Source organism: Melanerpes formicivorus, unplaced genomic scaffold, assembly GCF_026170545.1.
Source record: "Melanerpes formicivorus ecotype bairdi unplaced genomic scaffold, bMelFor1.0.p_v2 SCAF_6, whole genome shotgun sequence".
Taxonomy (NCBI): domain Eukaryota; kingdom Metazoa; phylum Chordata; class Aves; order Piciformes; family Picidae; genus Melanerpes; species Melanerpes formicivorus.
In genome coordinates, this window is record NW_027142358.1 from 19,137,836 (window position 1) to 19,160,669 (window position 22,834).

At 37.2% G+C, this 22,834-nt stretch overlaps 1 protein-coding gene across 3 annotated transcripts in view; it reads left to right on the top strand.

Annotated features, from left to right (window-relative positions):
* Window positions 1-22,834, top strand: part of NRG3 (neuregulin 3) — a 387,986-nt gene that overhangs the window by 353,425 nt on the left and 11,727 nt on the right. For all 3 annotated transcript variants that reach the window (XM_068139980.1, XM_068139979.1, XM_068139978.1), the window contains exons 7-8: window positions 7,669-7,796; window positions 17,850-18,020. In XM_068139980.1, the coding sequence (XP_067996081.1) occupies window positions 7,669-7,796; window positions 17,850-18,020 (299 nt within the window). The remainder of the gene's footprint in view (window positions 1-7,668; window positions 7,797-17,849; window positions 18,021-22,834) is intronic.

A 22,834-nucleotide genomic window follows, 5' to 3' on the forward strand; every position in this document is an offset into this window, starting at 1 on the left:
AGGTGGGGGCTGGTCTCTTCTCCCAGTCAACCGGCACCAGAACAAGAGGACACAGTTTCAAGCTGCACCAGGGGAGGTTTAGGCTGCATGTTAGGAAGAAATTCTTCATAGAGAGAGTGATTGGCCATTGGGATGGGCTGCCTGGGGAGGTGGTGGAGTCGCCATCACTGGAGGTGTGTAGGAGGAGACTTGATAGGGTGCTTGGTGCCATGGCTTAGTTGATTAGATAGTGTTGGATGATAGGTTGGACATGATGATCTTGAAGGTCTCTTTCAACCTGGTCTATTCTATTCTATTCTATTCTATTCTATTCTATTCTATTCTATTCTATTCTATTCTATTCTAGCAGAGCCTCTATTCTATGACAGAGGATTTGGCAGAGCATTGCTTATGTTCACTGCAAGTTTTGTTTTATAGGAGCACCACTCTGGTCTTGATATGCTTTGTGGTTCAGGAAAAATATGCTATAGCTCCACTAAATTGACATAATCATAGTTTAGGGAATCTTATTTCTTTGTTTCACCTTCAGTTCATTCAGTCATATATTACTTCCAGTACTTCTTGAAGTGTTGTTGGATTAGAATGATAGCAACAAATGGTAAAGTTGTAAAGAGCTTTGGAAACCCTTTTTTTCTAACATGCAAAGTAGGTCTTGCAAATGCTAAGCATATGTCCTTTGCCTTTTTCTGACCACAATTCAGTGCAATATTTTCCCAAGACTATTCAGTGCAGCTGACAAACACATCAGCTAGCTTTATTTAAGTATTTTTCTTTTGTCATAACAATAGCTACAGTGGCTGAAGTAGCAGTTTGTAGATTCCAGATATTAGAGACTGAAAACCTGTTCAGACTGGCATTGTCAGTGCTGGTAATTAACACACCATTTTCTTACTGTCGTGGCTGCTTTCAGGCTGCTGTTTTTTTCCTTGCGATTAATGCATTTTCCCTTTGGGAACAAAGATACTAAGGAAGAAAAACAGAATGACCTTGTGCAGGATGTAGTGTAACAGTGCAAGGTAATAATGGTTTCTATTGTTAGCAAGATTTTAGTGCAGGAATACATGTAGGCAGTTCATGAAATATTTACAAAACTTGGCATATTGGAGAGGGAGGAAAAGGGCAGGGAGTATGGCAAGGCAGCAGAAAAGAAATTTGAAATGGTATTTCATGGAAATAGCTGAGTGGCTCTCCAGCAGAGGGCAGAGGTCTGCCCAGTTCCTATCTGCTGGGTGGGAAAGGGGCCAGGCAGTGGCACAAGGAGGGGAGCGCTTAATTAAATTAAGGTGGTTATTTTCTGGCGATAAGTCCTCTGTTCTGGCATTTTGGTTTAGGTATTCCCAGAAGCCATTTCTAACCCCTTTCAAGTGCTCCTGTTACAAAGCAAGACAGCTCTCCCATGTATGTCCCCTTCCTCTTTCCCTAAAAGATTCTCCAGTATTTTTCGCCTGCCTGTTTTGAATAGATCTAATGTTGCTTTTCACCTTTCTTTTTCTCCTTCTACAGAGAGTACATTAGTGTAGACCTGAGCATAGTTGCATAATGTTCCTTATTCTTGATAACTTTTGATAACTGGGGTGGGTTGAAATTACCCCCAATTAAGTTGGAGAATTACCCCCCAAAATTAAATTGCCAGACTAGCTCAGTTTGGGATGGAAGCAAATGAAGCTGTATTTACAAGCAAACTGCAATCTAGAAATACAAAATGCAATGGACACATACAAAATGTGCAATAAATGTACAATATATATATTTATTTACAATTTATAAACAACACAGGGACTCCTCAGATCCCCCTGGGCAGCTCCACTGTTCATCCTCCCCACTCCCTTCCTCCTTCCCATTACCTTACACAGTAGTCAAAACAGAGATACCTCTGGCAAGGCCATGGAAGAGAGAGAGACAGAAGTTGCAAGAAGAAGCAACAGGAGAAGAGAGCAGTAACTGTATATGTCTCTGCTCTGTATTCCCATTAGCAATCCAACAAATTATATAGACCTTATCATTATTTTCCTTTTACATCCAGTGGTAATTTATTTTCAGTCTTTGCAGTCAGGGACTAGACTGAAGTTCCCCCTTCAAACTGTAACAAGCACTGTTCTAATAATGTCTGCTCTGAAAGAGCCATCACACCTTGACACAAATGTTGCTACATTTAGTAAAGGATGCATGGATCTTTTCAAATGCTATGTAGTTCTAGAAAGAGGTTTTACTTATTTTCCAAGAACCAGAGGTAGCAGTGTTTCAAGCTGATTGTGATTGTAAAGAGCTTGACAAATCTGAGTGAAATACCTTTTCTTTTCATTCCCTTTTTATCCCTGACTGGACTTTGAGAAAATAATTATTTTCTGTTACTTATTTTCCAAATGAATTTTGAATCTCTTTTTTTAAATGAGAGAAGTCATGGGAATGTATCAAAACTGCTGTTAACAAAAAAATGTTTCATTTTTCAACCAAGTATTAAAATGAATTACAATTTTGTTCTAGCCTAACTCATTATACTTGCAGTTTATATACATTACTGAAGAATGTAAAGGACTTCAGTCCCCACAATATCCCACCTCTTTGCCAATTAAAGCTCCTTTGCAGTAGTGTGACTATAAGAACCATATACAAGTTTAAAAACTCTGAATGTTTGCATTTGAAACATTCAATTCTGTTGCTGCATCATAGAGTACAGGTTACCATGCAGCAATCCACATTTCAAAAGGCAGTGTTTAAGAGGTGGATATGAAGTGTTAGACATTCCCCTAAGTTCATGAAACATCCATATGGTAGGCTTGATCTTTCAGATGTGAATATTCAAGCTAAGCAGCTGAATATTAAATATATATATATATATATAAATAAATAAATAATGGAGCTCATCAACTGAGAAATGTAGGCTATTTAGAAGTCTTTTCATTTCACTGAGGCTTTTGCAAGGTAAACAGAAGCAAGGAAGAATGGTCACATCCCTGCACCTCCTTTGGCCCGTCCCGAGGCTGAGGAAGAATGCAAGGAGACTCAAGCATTAAGTGAAAACACAGATGTCTCCCTGCCTTTTGCTATATTCCAGGGAATAGTGCTTTTTGTTTGCAGTGTTTTGAAGTATCATATGCTTTTCCTTCCCACACTTAAATTCCACTTCCTTCATTTTTTCAGCTGTAGATTCTATAAAGGGAAAAAGGGGTTAGATGGTGTCAGGACAGCTGTATTCTCTCTGAACTCCTGCTGCTCATAGCTTGTAACTGTGTTCACGTCTACTGAGTCTCTTTCTCCTGGTATCAATTCCATTATTTTATTAGGGATACAAATTAGATTAAAAAAATACTGTATACTGTTCATAAATAACTGAATGCAGCTCCTAGTATTGCTCCTGAATCTCCTTCAAGTCCATTGCTTTTCTAAAATATTCAGGCAGCAACACACTACATTCTTGCTAGGTTGTCTAGTATCTTGGATTTGGATAGTACCACACTGATAATCTTACTATAATTCTTCAGTCATAAAGTGAAAGGTGTGACAGTTTTTAATGCAGGATCCCTGAGGTGCACAGGAGATGCAGATTTATTTCACCTAATGCATGGAACTTAGAACTTCCTACTGTTATGTACCCCTTCTCAAAGAGATTATGTTCAAGAGATATTTAATTAATGTGCTCCACAAGACTGCAGCAAACAATTCCATACCTTCATAGGCAAAAGGAGGTAAACTGTCACTCTTGGCTGCCCCTCTTAGAAAGATGAGTGCCCTGTTGCCCCTCATAGACACTTCAAGGGGTGAGCGGAAGTGTTGTGGCCCTCCTGTTTTTCTGTAGCTCACAAATCCTCATCAGCCATAATTTGCTCCTGATTGCTACCTTCTTTTTTCCACTTCAACTAGAGGGTTTCTTTAAATTCTCATAACTTGACAAATATGTCATACAATTAAAAATAATCAAGCAAATATGCAAAAAATAAATAATAAATACAAAACCAAAACCCCCCCCACACACACAAAAAGGCAAAAAACCCCAACCAACAACAACACAAAACATCTGAAGCCTTGTTATTCCTTTAGTGATTCTGAGAGCCATTGTGGTTGTTTAAAGTAGCCTTTTTCACCTTTGTGGATTTTAATATCTTCTCCCACGGTACTAAGTGGATCTATTAATTCCCTATCACTTTCCTTCTGAGATAGTTAGTATGCTTTTCATGCTGCAGTGTGTGGTTTCACTTTTCACTCCCTTTGTTTCTAATAGCTCGTAATCAGTAGCTCCAGGTTCCTGAGATTCATATAATGAGAGGAAAGAATGCTCTTTTTGCATCTTGTTGGTTTTCGTTGATAGCAGTAGGAAATAAATTTGGTTTTAGTCACTGTGATAGAAATGCAATTAATGTATGTTGAGTAACAGATATGCTTACATCTTTTAATAGATTACTGTGTGGTTTTGCCAGAGTTACAATGTTATTCATCAGCTAAGATAAAGAACAAATTTCTCTTTTTTGTAATGCACAACAGGCTTTTCTTCAAGGGCAGCCCATCCAAAAAGAATCATTGTCTCTTTACATCCTTGAGTCACTCTGAATGTGATTTGAAGCTGACCTCTCTGTCTTAGCCCTTTTGAAATGGCATGCCCACATCACTTCTCTTCCAATGGCACATGCATTTGTGGACATTTTATTCATATTATTTTGTGAAAAACATTGAGGAGGAAGAGCTAAGAAAAGCCAGGGGGAGGGATAAGTGTTTTGTTTAGCATAATAGCTAAGAAAACAGTGACAGGCTGTTCTGTTGCACTTAGAATGGCATTTGTTGTTGTGGATTTTAGAACAAAGAATACAAGGCATGGAATAGGGGAATAATGTGCTCACAGTCTTACAGAAGATCAGTGGCAAAGGCTGATTTCTTGTCTCCTGGCCTGGGCTGCTTTTGCAGATTCCTTTAGCATTAACTAGCAGGGGGTGGAATTTCACTGTCAAGGAGTTGAATAATTGTACATAATCAAAATTTTTTTCTTCATGAAACTGCGAAAAAGTGAAAATTTACAAAGTGGTTTAGTTTTAAATGCTGCCATTATTCTTTAATTTATTTAGCCATATGGAACAGCATTTCCCAGCAATTCCTCAAACAAGTGCAAATAATTAAGCAAGAAGACAATGAAACCATTTTAAAATCCCAAATTATATAGATAACCTTTCAGTGATGCTTTCAACCTACGGAAACAGTCCTTTGAAAGTGTTCCACAACTCATTCTCCATCATGGATGAGCTCACACCAGGGACGCCATAGAGCTCAGCCCAGGTGAGAACTGGGCTGTGGAAGCAGTGGGATGCATTCTGATGGGATATGGATGGGAAGTAATCCTATCCCATAATTCTGTGGGCACCAATTGATACTGCTGTGAACTCCTCACAGAAATATGATGATGTTTTTCTCCAGAGATGACCTCAGAGAAGGGATGTGGCACTTACAGTTAAGCTAAAGAAGAATAAACTAAACTGGTTTTAAACCTGTTAAAATATATGGATAATGTGATACACCCAGATAAGTTCAATTATGGTCTTCATATTCTTTGTATATTCACACCCTCAATTTAAATCATGATTTTCATTTTCATTGCAACTAATGTTAAGGCTGTTATGGTAATTGGGCAGTGGTGCACCAGAAAATGGCATAAACAGGTTGAGTTAGGGCAAGAAAATTATCCTTTGCACACTGTACCTGGGTGGTGCTGAGCACTGGACTTTCAGAATAGTTTGCTAGTCATCATCAGAGCAACTTCTAGAAGTCCTGGTTTCCCTCAGTTGTGATGAGGAAGGGCTCTATATACCCTTGCTCCAGCCCACATCCACCTTAACCATGGATGTAGCAAAAAGCGCAGTTATCTCTAACGATTCCCTTACATGGTCTTACAACACATTGGGACCTTCAATTTAGTATCATGAACAAACATGAAAAGGGACAGAAATAACATTTTGGCACTAACAACCCATTCCTTGCATAGCTCAAATTGGTTTATTCAGGTCAGAAATCAAAGACAGTTTCATTTCTGTAGCTGGCACAATAACTATTAAAGTTTAAAACCTTTACAGGCATCAGTACCTTAAAAGTCATACTTCTGTCTGAATATTTTATGAACAACATTCACAAGTGACAAGTAAGATCATAGTAACAGAAAGAAATGAGTGGAATATGTTTCTTATTATTTCAGTTGCATTTACTTCATGCGTGCAGCAACATTTTGCTTGTAGTCACTCTCATAGCTTTGCTTTTAGAAGCATGTAAGCAGTGATTTTGGCCCTGTTAATATCTTTATTTCGCACAACAAAGAGAGGACAGCACTGGAGGAAAAATTGAAAATCTATAATTTTATCTATACAAATTAGTCTGAATAGAAGGACTAAAATTGCATCTAACCTATTTTTATATGAGGGTGATTCTGTATGACTTCTCTTTTTTCCCTTTAATGAGGTATGGGGAAAAGTAGATAAGGGAGAATCAGAAAATAATTCTGGATTTTGAAAGGAGTTACTGGTCTATTGTTAGACAACAAAGTAACTATGAAAAAGAGCTGTACTTCAAACAAAATCCTACTGCCTTCTCCAAAAATGTTCATGCTGTTGTATCATAGCTTGCCATTTTTTACCACGGTGATTGTCTTTTTACTTAATATTTTAATTTGTGTTTTCTTTCTAAAACATTTAATCATGTACTGTAAAAATAACATGGATATCTAGGTATATTTTTTAATGAAAATATAAACTCAATACCAAAAGAAATGGATTAATGAAAAATAGACCAATTGGGTTTATTACAGGTCATTGTAATGCAGTGTTTTAAAAAATCTGCAAAGTGCAGTATTTTTCATACCTGAGTGGAAATGTGGTTTAGCGTCTCATATTTCTGAGATATTGCCCTAACAACATCAGTTCTTCTCCCAAGCCAAAATGCAGCTTCTTTTATATTTTGATTTTCTGGCTTCACTCAGGAACAGAGACAAAAGCCTTGCTGAATTTCCAGTTGAATCACAAAGTAAGAAGAGGAAAATCTGTTCTGTTTAATGACTAGCATCTGCTTTACAAACCTTTGTGTCTCACTATGTTCCCAGAGACTGCCCTATGCCTACAACTGTCACAAGAAGAATTATATTTACACTGTTCTTACTAGCACAAATACTCCCAGGTCAAAAGTTTTAGACTTGTTCAGAAAGGATATCTTGCTCTATGGATAGTTTTGAAGTATTTTTCTTACTTATCTGATGATACAAATGCTGTTTCAGTTTGGTTTTCATAGTTATATATGCTGATAAAAGCAACATTTGGCTGAAGTCTCCAAAGGACTCAAAAGCTGCTGACCACCCTCTAAGATGTGTTTCGTGATCTCAGTCTTTGCATAGACAGCCACAAAACCCAGCTATTAGTCCAAGAGATCAGTGTTCCCTATCATTATGGGTGGAGCAGTCAGTAATTTTGCTACTAATGCAAAGTACCAGCATTTTGATGTGGCGAAGGTAATAGGTATAATGAATAGTGGCACTTTCCACTATGTAAACAATAATGCATAAATGTATTGCTTGCAATGCCTAATTTTAATTTTAAAATGTGTTGGTGTACTTCTTACCCTACTTGGATATGAATTCTGATTGAGTAGCGTCAAGAATATACTTTGCCTTTTGTGTATTAATTAATTTTATTCTCTGTACCACAGTATTCAAAAACAGATAGGCATCCTGGGCCTATTCTGGACAAAGTTATGGAGTCTAGTTTTTCAGGCCCTCAGTCTTTCCCAGAGGCCTTGTCTCCCGACAGAGGAACGCAGCCCATCAAGCAACACAGGTAAGCAAATAGCTGTCTGATGGGAGATTGAGCAGGCTGCCAAGGGAAGTTATGATACTGTTGCTGCGTGTGCCGGATTATTGTGTGCCATGACTAGGAAAGATGCTAAATAGTATGGTACCAACAGAGCCTCAGGTGACTCATTAAGCAGATGCCCAGGCATTTTCTTTGCTGCAGATATAAAAGGCAATAACAATGCTCATGGACTTTAACTGCATTTTGTAAAAGTCTTAGAGGAAGCATTTAAAGACATCTTCCAAGCTGTAGACACAGACCAGTAAATGAAATGACAGTATTCTAGAAACCATTAATAACAAGATACTCTTTATAAATGTTACAAGTTAATGACTCATCTTCTGCAGAAAGACATAGTTACTTCAAGCTTTTCTGTTTCTTTAAAGAAATATTTGAAATCAGTAATGAATTATTAACACATAGTGTCCTTTGAAGACTGGTCTTCAAAAGGTTTGGATGGTGTTCCCAATAGGTGGGAAAGAGGAAAGTCACCCATCATTGGATGGCATCTAGGTTAAAATTCTGGTTTTAGCCAGCTTTGGATTAAAAAAAAAAAGAAAAAAAAAAAAAAAGAAAAAAAAAAAAATAATGTAGATATTTCATTACAGGACTAGAAAACAGATGAGCTGTGTATAAGCAATAGTTTTGGTGGCATAGAAGTGGTAACATCTGATATGGGTCACAGAGAAAAAAGTCTGAGAAAAAATAATTCAGATTTTTTTTAGGTAGATAGTCTAAAAGGAGAACACATTCGAATTATATTTCTTTATAATTACTGGGCAAAAAAAAATGGCTGGGATTGCCTGAGGTTATGATCTAGTTTACCTAGTATTTGGTGCATTTTAATTGCAGTCTCCCAGTCAGCTGCATGTTGCATCTCTTTTGAATGAATGATTTGCTTAACCTACCGAAGTGCAACATATGAGCCAGGAAAGGATATGTGGGTCACATCTAGTTTTACCTTACTTAAGCTTTTAATTTGGCATGAAAAAATAATGCCACCTGTCATGTCAGATCCATTTCTTAGGGCTTATCCTTATTAAACAGAGATTTTGAAAATATACTTCCTAATTTTACTCACCATAGATGAACTATGGAACTGTTGCCTTAGAATGCTTTTCACAGAAGTTTGGGGCGGGGGCGGGGGGGAGTTTTATCTCCATTTAGTCTAAAGGTGGTGTTCAGAAAAAACAAAACAGAGATATTCCCTTACCTTTTATAACATGATTTCAATAGTCAAGTTTGAAATCTTCTAGGTGCTGTGGCATGATATTACATAAGCCTAAAAAAGTGGAAATAAAGACTGAAAATAATTTCATCCATCTATGAGCATCACGTAAAGGAGAACTTCAATGACTCTCTAGACTTCCTGTTTCCCATAGGGAAATGACAGAATAAGCCACACTGAATTTGCGGTGAACTAATACAGAATTCCAGAATTCTCGTTTTAACAGCGTTGCACAAAAAATCTCTTTCCTAGAAAACCAAAACAAAACAGTAGTCGTCTTGCTTGCACATGTCAAGCACCAGTCTATTGCAAGTCTTTGGTTCAGAAAAGTTTTGTGATGCTGAATGCATTTCTTTTTTAGTTTTATATCCTAAGTGTCATTTTACAAGATTCTTGTTTTATAAAACATACAAGAGACTTGAACATTTCACCTAGAAGGCAATCTTTAATTTAGGCATCATGTGATGGCTTCCTAATTTACTCAGTTTCTTTAATTTCTAAATAGTGTTCAGTGTGGACAAATGAGAAAAATTCCCTTTTTTGCTGCGAGGCATTTTGTCCTAAACATCCCTTCATTCTTTTCCAAACCTGACATGAGCTTGGAAAAGATCATAGCAGGTTTGCAGGTTCTCTGGTTTATGCTGGTTTTAAATTATATTGTTTTATTTCTGCTTGCTATGCAAATAGTTTGTTCCATGATCCAGAGTTGTGGTGTTTTCAAGGACACTAATGATGGGTAATCATATCATAAAATCAGGAGCTATCTGTTTCCAGTTCCAAATAGAATTTTGGCCTAGCAGTAAGACTTATCAAGGTGGAGAGTCATATGGGCTTGCTGAAATTTGGCTGACAGAGGTCACCTAGTTATTTCACTCAGATTACTGTATAATATCAATTCCTGTCACTACCAACCTCAGCTGCATGCAAAGGATTACTACAGAGATTGACTTGGAAATTTGAATCTCCAATTAATGTTATTCATAAAATATTTTCCTTTTATTATGCATTGGTGTATGATATAAGACTTTTACATCATCTGCTTGCATATGTGAAACAACTCTAGTGCTGTCAAAATTGGAAAGGAGCAAATGTGTTTAATCAGTAAACTTTCTGTAAAGTATACAATGTGCTCAAAAATTCATTTCCAATTATATATTTATTTTGGTAAGAAGAAAATCCATCATGTCTTAGTTTCTAACAGAAACAAATTAGAATTTTGTTAATTATGGGATTGAGTTGTGATCCCTCTGAATAGCAGTTTTCTTGATAATTAGTCATCCTGACTTTCACTCATTGATTCAGTCATCATTGATTTTAGAGGGATTCATTTCAGAGAATACTGTCATGAAAGCCAAACACAGAGGCGTTCATCCTCAAATAGATATATTGTCTTTCAAAAAATACCACAATGACATGATAAACTTACTCTAAAATTTAAAATAATTAGTATTTTTTATGAAGCCTCAACACCATGAAAACCAGGGTGAAAACATTTTTTTTTAATTTAGTATACATTTTACTTTTCATACTCTAAATATAATTGTTTCCATTTAAATTAAAATAAAGAGTAAATTAAAATAATTCTGTAAAGAAGGCTATTGAATTTTGAAGAGCAAGCATTGATAAATTAAAGCAACTAAGAACTGTAAAAGCAGAGGAAGCCTCAGAGAGAGTAATTATAAGTAATCTGACATTTTCCCATCAAAGAGCATAGCTTTATGGAATAATGTGCTGAAAAGAATACCTAAAAGGAATGGGGAGTAAGGAAAGAGACAAGCTCTATTGCAGAGGGCAAGAAGTCATGCTTGAAGTGAACGTTTCCAGGAATCATTGTGAGTTAGGAATTAATACTGAGAGCAATCAGTTGTTCTTCCTGTGTAAAGAAGTACTATGCAGGAAGAAGAAGAAGGAGGGACGGAGATAACATATGAAGTAGTTAAGGCAGACCTGAGTGAATATATTTCATTTTTCAGTTAGGATAATTATTTGAGGACAAAGGTAGAATGGGAATAGAGTCAAATATATGAAAATAGCCACTACCACTAGACTTAACTAGTGAAAGTGGAAGTAAAATGCAGAATTCCACACCCTTATGTCCAGGCAGTCTGGTTAATCTTAGTCAAAGAAGTCTGGGAGGAGAACTGGCTTATGAAATTTCAGGTCTGGTAATAAAATTTATCAAAATGGGTGCTGTGTCGTGTGATGATGGAATAGTAAATGTCATATTGAGGAAGAGGAAAATTTACTGAAGGAACAGAAAACCTCATTTGTAGAATTAGACTAGTCAAAGTTTTACAGCAAATGTAGGGGAGGAGATTCTCTGGGGAGATACAAAATAGCTAAAAACTGCAGTAATTTCTACAGCAGTACACATTGACTGTTTTTAATGTAAATGAGTTAGTTGTCTACACAATCTCAGTCAGTGTTTATTGTCACATGTCTAATGCCTGTAATGGGAGATACACAGAGGTAACTAAAAGGGATATAGTGAGGAGTTATATTGAGGAGGTAAATTCTTGGCTGAAGACATTCACAAGTGGAGCACCAATGGAGCTCTCAGAGAATTAGTCAATGCTGAGGACAAATTTTGTTGCAAACTTTGCAGACTTTGGCACAAAGATGTTGAAACGTACTGAAAAGATCAACTAGAATACAGATAAGAATCTAGATATAATGAATTAATTTAATTACTTGCAGTGGCATGACAAAGATGGATTGAAGTTCAGCAGTACTAAGTACAAGGTCAAACAGTTGGGAACTAATAAAAATCTAATAAACAAACAAGGACAAAAAGCTTCAGTATATACTACTTAGTGAAAGGATAACCAAGTCACGGAGTGATTCAGCTGTGCAAAAGATAAATGGCATGAGAGGAAGTATTGATCAAAACATTTACATCAGAAAGAAACTTTAAAACCAATTCATGAGACATTATTGTCAGTTCATTTGAGTACTGTATGACAATACACTATTATCTCACCTGGTTAAAATGGCCTCCTGATTACTGTGGACACACATTCCTGAGCTACCATGAGCAATGAATAATCTGTGTTCCATAGAAAGAAGAGTGTCTCATGTCAGTCTTCATTTCAGAAAACTGAAATGAGTGTATGACAGGTGCTGATAAATACAGCAGATGGATGTAGTTATGCACTCATAAGAAGCAAAAGACCTATTTCAAATGAAGGAATGTGGTGGCACATATGGCAAATAGATGTATATTCTCAATAAATAATTTTAAACTGAAAAGAAGCCTCAGAGTTTTCAATAAAAATACCTTCTTGACTAGTAGCCTGGATGTCTTTGCAGATTTAAGATAGAGGTTGATCTGTGCACTACAGGAAGTACATTAAGAAGTTATGGTAGATGATTCAACTCAGTGTCACTGAGGGACCTTTGGATGCTCTATCCCCTTTTCCTATTGTAGGTATCTATCTGGTGGAACGAGAATGGTGACCATATGATATAGGTAGTGTTGAAGGGTTGGAGTTGCTGTCCCCGGTCAGCCACAGTACATGATATTCCTGAACACATGGCTATATAAAGGAAGCAACAAAGCTTTCATTTAAAAAATCAAGAGTAGGTTTGTAGGTATAGGCTGGCTGCTGGAAAGCTTCTCATACATATGAAAAGGCTTTTGCAAACAGCAGACTACTGTTCCACTCCATTACCAGGGCTGAGAACCTGACCAGCTATAACAGTTCATAAACACAGGCAAGGAAACAGTGGTCATTGTGCTATTGTAGGTGAGATGTTTTTCTAGACAGTTATTATGTACTGAGACAGTAGTGGATTACTTTGCAATTACAGGAAGGTGGTCTTTGAATGCTTGGCATACAGAATGCTATAGAGGTAAAACAGGATTCTGCCACTTTGCTCTGGTGAGACCTCACCTGGAGTACTGTGTTTAGCTCTGGGGCCCCCAACACAAGAACGGCGTTGACCTGCTGGAGCAGGTTCAGAGGAGGACCATAAAGATGATTAGAAGGTTGGAGCACCTTTCCTACAGACAGACTGAAAGAGTTTAGGCTGTTCAGCTTGTAGAAGAGAAGGCTTGGGGGAGACCATTTAACAGGATTTCAGTATCTGAGGGAACCTACTGGAAGGCTAGAGAAGGACTGTTTAGAAGAGCTTGTAGTGATAGGACTAGCGGCAGTGGTTTTAAAATGGAGCAGGGTAGATTTAGGTTCTTTACAGTGAGGGTGGTGAAATATTGGAACAGGTTGCCCAGAGATGTGGTGGAGGCCCCAAGATACTCAAGGTCAAACTTAATGGGGCCCTGAGCAACTGGATCTAACAGGAGGTGTCCCTGCTTGCTGAAGGGGAGTTGGAGAAGATGGTCTTTAAGGATGTCTTCCAACCTGATGCATTCTATGATTCTATTAAGTGCAGTTCTATAAGGTGCAGCTTTTTTTTTTTGTGTGTGTGTGATCTTAGTAGTTTTTAATCACATACAGCTTTGTTGAAGTCCCCTGTATTATGCTGACTTTCTGCCTTTGTGGAACCACCTGTAACACAGGCTCCAACAGAGGTGTTCCCACTGTGTCATCTCATTCATGTAAACTATCAAACAAAACAGCTTCTTGATACCGGGTTGTTACTATTGAATGGTAGTTACTGAGAGAGGCTTCTGTTCTCCGGTATATGTGACCGTTTGAGGCTGCGCCTTTAAGAAAGGGACACTATGGTTGAATGTTTTATAAACAAAGGACAGGTCTAAATTAATTTCATTGGTGGATTGGTAGAGTACAGCTTTAAGCTTTGAGTCCAGCAGAGTCTTTTCTCAGTTTGCACTTTTCCCTCCTCCTTTTTGCAGCTTGTGGCTTCTAGGCTCTCTGCCAGACTGACCTTGGACTGATAAGTGTGAGGCCTACAAAACCTACTAACATTTTGCTCTAATTTATAACTGCTTTTAATTAACAGCTGCTCCTTTCCTCTCTTTCTAACCCTCTCTGGGGAAAAAAGGGAGAGAAGGGGGTACGGGGGGGGGAACCCTCCTCCAATAGGGGGAGGGGAATTTCATTCCTGTGTTACTTTGCTGTATATTTCTGTGTATATATTGTAAATACTGTAAATTGTGTATATATACCCTGCACTTCTTAATACTGCTTGTAAATACAGCATCCCTTTTTGCTCATCTGGCTGTGGTTAGCTGTGGTCAATTTTTTTTTTCCCCCTCACTTTACGAGGGGGGGGGGGGAGAAGGCCGGGCCTTCCCCTCAACCCACAACAGTATATCAGATCCTTTTTATTAAAACTGAAAATTGTTTGGAAGTCTGAATAATTGATTTATGCATATGTTAGCAACAGATTGCCTAACTGAGCCTAAAATTGTGGCTCAGAAGACACATTCTGTCTGTCAGCTAGCTCTGTCATTGTGGTATGTATTCACCATTTCTTTCTTGCAAGAACAAACCCCATGTCTTCAACACTAATATTTGCCTCTTGTGATCATTAGCTAATACAGTGTGCAGTGATACGCCTTTCTGCATAGTTTTTGCAGGTCCAGAGCCAGACTATTTATAATCAGCTTTAGACTTTTCCTTCCTCTCTTAACATTGCATCGTTCTTTTCACGAATTTCAATCAGGAAAAAGGGAAAGAAGACATAAAATAGATATAAACACAGCCACAGATATAAGTACTATTTTTCATAGCTTCACTATGCCTATTAAACAAGAAGGGAAGGATTGAGATCTCATCTAAAGTTGTAACACTTTGTCACCGACATTAGTATTTTTCATGTTCGTGTTGACAGAGTTACTTCTGAATGTGTTCATAATGTGATGTATAATCAATTTTATTTAATAATGAGCAATATTTAGCAGTATAGGAGGACTCCTGGAGTTACTGTAATTCACAGCAAGTCATCTTCTCTTCATGAACACCGTTATCTGCACTGTGCGCCTTAAGAGAATATTCCCCCTGCTGAAACAGACTTTGTTTTTACTCAGTTGTTTAACCTAAAGACATTTTTCACACGGAACAATTTGCACCACTGAATCCTAAGGCCTTAATTACCTTTAGGGATGGTTGAACTATTTCTTTCAAACCATTAGTTCATCAGAACGATATTTCTCCTTAGGTTGTGCATTACTTGTGAACCCATTGAAGCATATGCTGATTTTTATTATTCTGCTGTAATTGATTAATAGGTGTTAGAAACATATCTGCTTCAGCTTTTCTTATCAGTCTGTTTTATTGAACAGTTAGTTGGGTTGGTTTCTTTTTCCAAGTTAGAATAGAGTACAGGGAGAAAGAAACTGTAAGGGTAGCTAAGGGGGGATAAATTGCCTGAAGAAATCCAAAAAAAGTATTGTCTTAGAGTAACCCTTCATAGGAGCAATAGCACAGGAGCCTGAGAGGGACTGTATTAACATTTTTGGAAGAAGAGAATGCTGGCATTCCTAGCAGGCCTGTGAAAAAAGAAAAACTTTATTTTGCTCAAGTTCCTTTTTCATAGAACTCCCAACAAAAAATGTTACTATCTGGTCTTTGGTACCTAAGAAATTAACATCATCCTGCAGCTTGCATGTAAGTATTTCCTGATCCTTCTTAGTGAATTTGTCTTGCCCATGACCACAAAATATTTTTGTTCCCTTTTTTGGCTGTCAGAAATGTTGAAAGCTTAAGAACCTTGCATTAAGAACAAATTGGAGCTGCTGTGGCTGCAAGATGATGTTTGAATGTGCCAGATCCCCCCAGTCTAACCAATTCTTGTGCGTTTGGCAACCTGTAGCACCTAATGTTAGATGCAGCAAAAAAAAAGTTTCAGTGCAAGTCGAAGTCCAGACAAGTCATTTATATGCAGCTTTGCTGCAGTATATACCAGTTACCTTAGGCATACCTGTCTGTGTTCCAATTGTCTATTACAAATGCAGAGGTCTTGTGAATTTGCATGTGCATATTTTTAGATGGGAAACCATGTGCACTCATCCAACAATGAAGATGTACAAGAGCATAAAACCAAGCATAATTAAACAATGCTTTTGTAGTTTCAGATATTTTAATCAGTCTGAAGTCTGCTAAGATCATCAGTTTGTTGAATTTTGTAGTACATTGATGAATATACTGCAATCAGAAAAAACCCTGAAATTCATTATCCATTACAAATTATTCATTCAACTGCATCTTTTAACTTCCCCTGCTGTAATAATCTGAGACTCTTCTGAGCAGAAATTTGTCAATTATTTTGTGATGTGGTAGTGTTATTTTGCAGAATATGAACTGTAACCTACAAAGTGAACTCAGCCTTCAGCATTGAAAGGCCAGTACTTCAGGGGCTTTTTAAAGTGTTTTTGCAGCCTCCATAATAGCTAAGAAAAATTCTATTTAAGGAAGAATTGAAAATCCTTGAGGGAGTGTTATTGCTATGGATTATTGATCTTTTCAATTAAAAAGCACTAGGAAAGTAAAAGCATGGAAGAGAACAGAGCAGAGACCATGATAGAACACTTCTAGCCTGACCAGTAGGGTAGATATGTAAAATTTATTTCTTATGTTTTGACTTTTGGGAGAAACGGTTGGTTTTAATGGAAATGTACACACCAGAGAATTTGTTTAAGATACTTGGACCAATGAAGTATTGCTTTGGGATTAGATGTGGCCCTAACTATAGATAAACTTGCAACTAGGTATAAAATGTAAAAATGCCTTTAAGTCACATTGTAATAGGAAAATAGAAGCAAATTATCAATTGCCTTTTACACATCTGAATTGCATCAGAGGTTGACATTATTCCCACAACCAAAAATATTGCCTCTTAAAGTGCATCTACAAAACCTATATTAAAATATCATTAAGGATGTGACAGAAGATTAAGTGATACGAATGCATTTATGAGACACAGGAGATGGGAAGAGCAATAGGTGTAGCTGGAAAATAAATGGGCAGTCATGCTGTGCAGTACTGTCACCTGTTAACAGCAGAAATAGATTCTGTCTTGACTTAATTCTGTATTCCCTTATTTTTGCATTAGCAACAGCTGCATTTATGGTTAAATATGCCAAAACTATGGATTCTAAATACCTGTTAATTCCTGCATGAAATGGACAAAAAACCCTCCATTTCTTTCCAAACCACTACAAAAATGTTTGCAAAAACAATTTTCTAAGATAAGTAGACAGCTATTACTTGTTTTTATCATATTAAGCTTTGTATTGTGTCAAGACAGTATTTATCAATGTATGTAAACACAAAACAGCCTGTGTCTAAACCAAGAATATAACAACATAAAAAAGAAATCTCATTCATCTTGGAAAAAAAACTGTCATAGATGTTTTCTTCAAGCTTCAAGATGTTTTCTTCTTCACTTATATTCACTTACAATTTTTTTTTTCCCCTGGTTAATGTTGTTGTATCAGGAGGCAGCACCTTGTATACTGATAGCTGGTATAATGGGCTCTCAATTTAAAATCTGATTTTGAGCTCAGCTGTAGGTATGGTAGAGCTGTGCTGTTGTTTATACTGTGAAAGGATTCATCTCTATATAGCAGAATTCATCTCTATATTGCAGGATTATGGTATGCATGGAAAAAAAGAAACATCCTTCATCAAGTACAGGAAAGCATTTAATATAGCAAGCAATTATTTTGATTCCTAGAAGAGAGGTGATGTGTTAAATAGGGCATAAATTGCTAACTGGGGATTATGGCATTCTATTTCCATAGAGAGTATCTACTGTCATCAAAGCCTGCCACAGCAAAGTTTAGGGTAAACAGTAACCCATGTGTTATTAATCATGAGTCTTGACTTTGCAGATGTTTCCTCTTTTGCTGTGATAATTTTTACTGTACTCTGGTGTTGTTCTAGAAGTCTCTCTTCATGCTGCAGCCCAGGGCAAAAAAGCGGGATGCTACATAGAAACGCCTTTCGCAGGACACCTCCCTTACCTCCGGGTAGGTTCAATGGAATTACAGGACCAGCATATCAACAGCTAGAAGAGTCAAGGATCACAGACCAGGACACAATACCTTGTCACGGGTAAGTAATAAGTGAGCCCATTTGTCAGTGGTTGCAGTTACATGCTTAATATGTCCTTCCAGCTTTTTTTTGTAGTGTGCTATGGATCCAGGGTTTATAGTACTGAAAGCAGAAGAATGTTTTCAGCATACTGCCTCTTTAAAGGTAACAGTTTTATTTGCCTGGCTGCTCTTTTTGAGACTTTCAAAGGCTGTGGAAGTGATTAGAACATACTGTGATTGGTGACGTTGCTCTTTATAAGTAATGCTTTTTCTAGTGGTGCCATGATGTTCTAGTAACTTTTGTGTATCAGTTTTGGTTTTGTCTTTTTTTCCCCATCAGCACTGGGCAAATAAGAGAAAATAATTCAGAAGTCCAACTGTCACGATTTTTTTAATAAATCAGTGTGTTTGCTGTAGACTAAAGACCAATCACTTCACATAGGTTTGTCTGAAAATACACAAGGAATCCGGTATTTTTGCTTTTTTCATTCAGCTTATTAGTATATTTAATGTGAGCTCAGCTGCACCTAAGGTCTGAATTTCAGAAGCGCTCCTGAGTACCTACAGCTGCCTTTGAAGTCTTGTGCAATTGCTGAGGTATTCTACATAGTATTTTCATATCCTTGTAGATTTCTGGATACTTTCCAGAATCACTCAAACATACTATATGTAAAATTAGGAGTGGTATCTGGAATGGAATAAAACACCACCAGTTTCATTTGGAGATGTTTAAGTCACAGTAAATGCAGTGAACAGCTAACACAGCAAGGAGCAGCTGTACAGTTGTTTTTCTTATTTGAACTGGCTTTATGCAGAGCAGGAGTGAGGCCGTATATATGTTTAATTTTCCTCAGGGAAGAAAGGAGCTATGATCACCATCTACTCTGACCGCCTGGGAAATGACAGCCAAAAGTGCTGACCAAGACTAAGTGTTGTTACAAGAGCATGTTGTTACACATGCAGACCCACATGCAGGCACATATTCCACTTGTGTCTCCCTTGCCACACTTGCCAACCTGCAGTGGGGGTGCCCAGTCTCGGGTAATTTGTGACAGGGGGACTTGGCTCACTAAATGTTTTGTAACTGAATCTATCTAAGAGAGTTGGCCAGAAGACTTAGGAAAGACAGACCAAAACCAGGATTTGCCTATGACAAGAAAAAGCAAAGCAGCAAAAGATCTGGCTGTCTGGTGACTTGTTACAAGTATTACTCTGTACTGGCCCGTATTCTAAATATACAGAAAGATTGATACTTGGACAAAACTGTGACCCCTTCTAGCTGCAGTCCCCTAAAGTACATCACCCATATGTTGTTTGTAGACTCTAATGTTCAGAACCTTTCTCTGAAGGAGTCCTTCAGTGTGCGCCAGAGATGGTGTAGGGACAGGACATCACAGCACTCTGTATATCACAAGTACAATACCAAAAGTCTTTACTTAGTACCCATGGAAACAAAATTTTAAATGTCAATGTTAGGCATGAAAACAAAAACAGTCCTTTGATCTCACAATGTTTTACTAATGATGGTTTTTATGAGAATTAAGTCTTTTAAGACCATAACACAACTTATTGAAAGTTATTCTGTCAACAGCAATGAAGTAATTGCTACAACCAAAATATAACCATGCATCTTTGAACAAAAATTAAAAAATTATTTGCTAATTCTACTTTGTATGCAATTCTCCTAATTTAGGAAGAGCTTTCCTGCAAATCAGATTAATTTTACCATCTAAATATCTGCTAGTTTTATAGTGTTAGTATTCTTATTAGATTTCCATCCCAAATAAAAAGCTCTCTGAGACCCTGCAGAACTTTAAGCCTTCTTTTCTTCTCCCGTTTCACCTCCATCTTCCCCTACAGGGATGCACATATCACAATGGTTTAACTCCCTCGTTTTGTGAGTCTTCTGAAGTCATCCATCAGCAATTCTGGTTGAAGTTTAATCAGATTTTGTATGTCTATATTTGATAGGAAAGAGGCTCATTTACCTGATTAGTTTTTGTCTAGTCATGTAAAAGTGTTCTTTTTCCCCTCCTACAGAGCAGAAAACTTTTGTTGCCTTCAAGAAACACCAATCACATTATTTGCAGTGATTATCTATTATTTGCAGACTGTGGGTTAAATACAACTAATGTCTGTTATTGAATCAGTATGCTACTTGAAAGAGTAGAAAAACCTGCTTGAAATGAAGGACTTAAAGAAAACTCTCCATGCCAGTCACATCTCAGAGACTGATTCAAGTAATGAGTTTACATGAAGTGAAGTGGACAGTCGTTCAATGGCATGCTTTCAGTGACAACTGTTTGCATTACATGGTGTTGGAAGTAAAGCCTTATAGCCCATGACTGTGTATATACATATGAAATGTGTTTATGTATGCAAAACCCAACCTGTCTTATCCACAGGTAGAACATGGGGTCTGTATATATAGACATGTGTTTACAATGCTGAACCAAAGTCTAGTAATGCCTCTGAAATTACTCCTGTTCATCTTAATGGACCTTGTCATCAGGGTCATATACTGACCACCTATAGCAATAGGGCTTATAGCAAAGTTACTGGTATTATGATAAATGGAAAACATTTAATATTTTAAGTTTCTATCCCTTCTGTCTCTATAATATCTATTTTAAGGGAGCAGTAAAATTATTATGCTTCTTTCAGTTTGATTCTTTAGTCTCTCAAACACTCTATAGCATAACTATTGTAGGTTTATAAATGTTTGAATTTATCTTTTTTGATTGGCTTTAGGAAGAGGGTGGAGCAAGAGCTGCACCTTGAAATACATGCACATGAAGGAATTTATTCAGATAAAATAATTTTTCAGATAAAAAATCTGGTATCTTTCTTAGGAGCAACTATAGTTCAGAGAAAGTTAATTATAGGAAAATGTAATTAAGATTCTGCAATTACAGTTCTAAGTCTCAGTCTATTGAAAACAGCAGCAGTCTGGTGTCACAAGCAGAAGCATGGATCAGTTTGTAATTAACCAAAAGCTGAGTCTCCCATGGTTTAGAAGTAATATCCCTACCAGTGTAATACCTTCCCTTTTGCACACAGTGTATGTGCTTTAATTCAACCTCAGTCCTCCTGTGAAAATCTCGCACAAGGCAGAAGCATGTAACTCTGACATAAAATTGGTGTCTAGCTGATCTTCAAAAATATAGTATGGAAATATCCCAGGCATTGCTCTACCTGCTATTGTTCCTGCCAAATAGTTTTCAAAATACCAAGAATAATTGAATCTCTACTTTGGAATTGGCAAATGTTACTGTTTTTTCACCAGACCCATTTTAATTCAGTCTTTTCTTGATTTTGCTTATATATCATCCATATAATACATCCATTTCATGTTAAATTCATTAAAAACATTCACTCCCTTTGTTTTCAGGGTGCAGCCCAGAATATATTTAGGGCCTGAATTACCAAAAAAGGGAATAATGCAACTGATGCGATCTCTCCAGCTATAGTCGTTTGAACAATTATATAATAAGCAAAGGAAACAAGAATGGGCACAACCCAAAGGTCTGCACTGTTTTGTTTTCATTTATTTTTTTTCTAATTGTCCTCTCTCAAGAATAATATCCCTGATCAGTATTCACTTCATACTGATTCTTAAAAACTGTTCTAGAAAGGCCCTCTATAAATGGCTACTAGTGTGTCTAAGCATAGTGCAAGTGTAATTAACCAAAAGCTGAGTCTCAGCTGGCTTAGTAAATGCAGCTGTACAGGGCATACAAGAAGTTCTAGCACATATCCAAAAAAGCCAATTGCTCTATTATTCTCCTGCATCCCACTTCCCAAAGCAGTATCTCTTTCCATCAGACAGCAGCGAAGTTCACAACACCTCCTCCTTATCACATTGCCCCCAGCTGCGCTTTCTGGTCTTTTGGGGATGCCTGGAGAGTTTTTGTACAGGGGCTGTACAGAGCTGCATGCGTGCACGTGTACAGGTTAATGTGTCAGGCAGTTGTACAAACACAGTGACAGCGTTGATGAGTTAATTACAAGTCAGCAACTCTCTGCTGGAAATGAGCCTAGAGATATCTCCTCCTCTCTCTCCTGTGTGACAGCTTGCCAGCAGGACAGGGCCAAATTAGGCCCATATTGGATTATGGCTGTTTCAAGCAACTCACCTTCTTTTCCTTAGTTCTCTTTCTGCTCATGCCAAGAAGCAGCAAGGCACATATGAGTAGAAGGATAGAAGGATATCCCCAGTGAAGTCCATCAGGCTTAAGGAGCTTTCAGAAAATACCCTTCAATGAGAGCTCAAAGCACTTCCTTCCACACTAGATCTTAGTGTTGCTTTCCTCACTCATGGATAAAACATAGACTTCACCATTAGCCTGCCTTATTAAATAATGAATCATCACAAAGCTGGATAAATAAAATATGTTCCAGTACTAAGGTGATGTCTGTGGTCCTTGGCAATCATAAATAGTGGATATAGTAACTGTTTGAGCACCGAATTTGTAGTAATACTGCTTTGCAGATGGAAAACATCTCTTTTTTTAGTTTCCTTTTTCTTTTATTATTACTATTATTAGTTTCTTCAATTTCTGTTTTTAAATATTCCCTGCAAACAAAATCACTTTCTGATCTGAATAATGAATTGGGCATTTGAACACAATGGAAACTGATGAAAATTCATCATAGTTTCCTCACAATAAATAAAATTGTAGTATAATATATATTTATGGAGGGTAGATGATATTGTTTGTTTTGAAACACAGTATTACAATATCAGGGAAACAGGCTCAAGCCCAATACCATTAGCTCTGTTTCCAGATGAGCTCTAAAAAAAAAACCATCAGGCCAACATTAGGATTATTA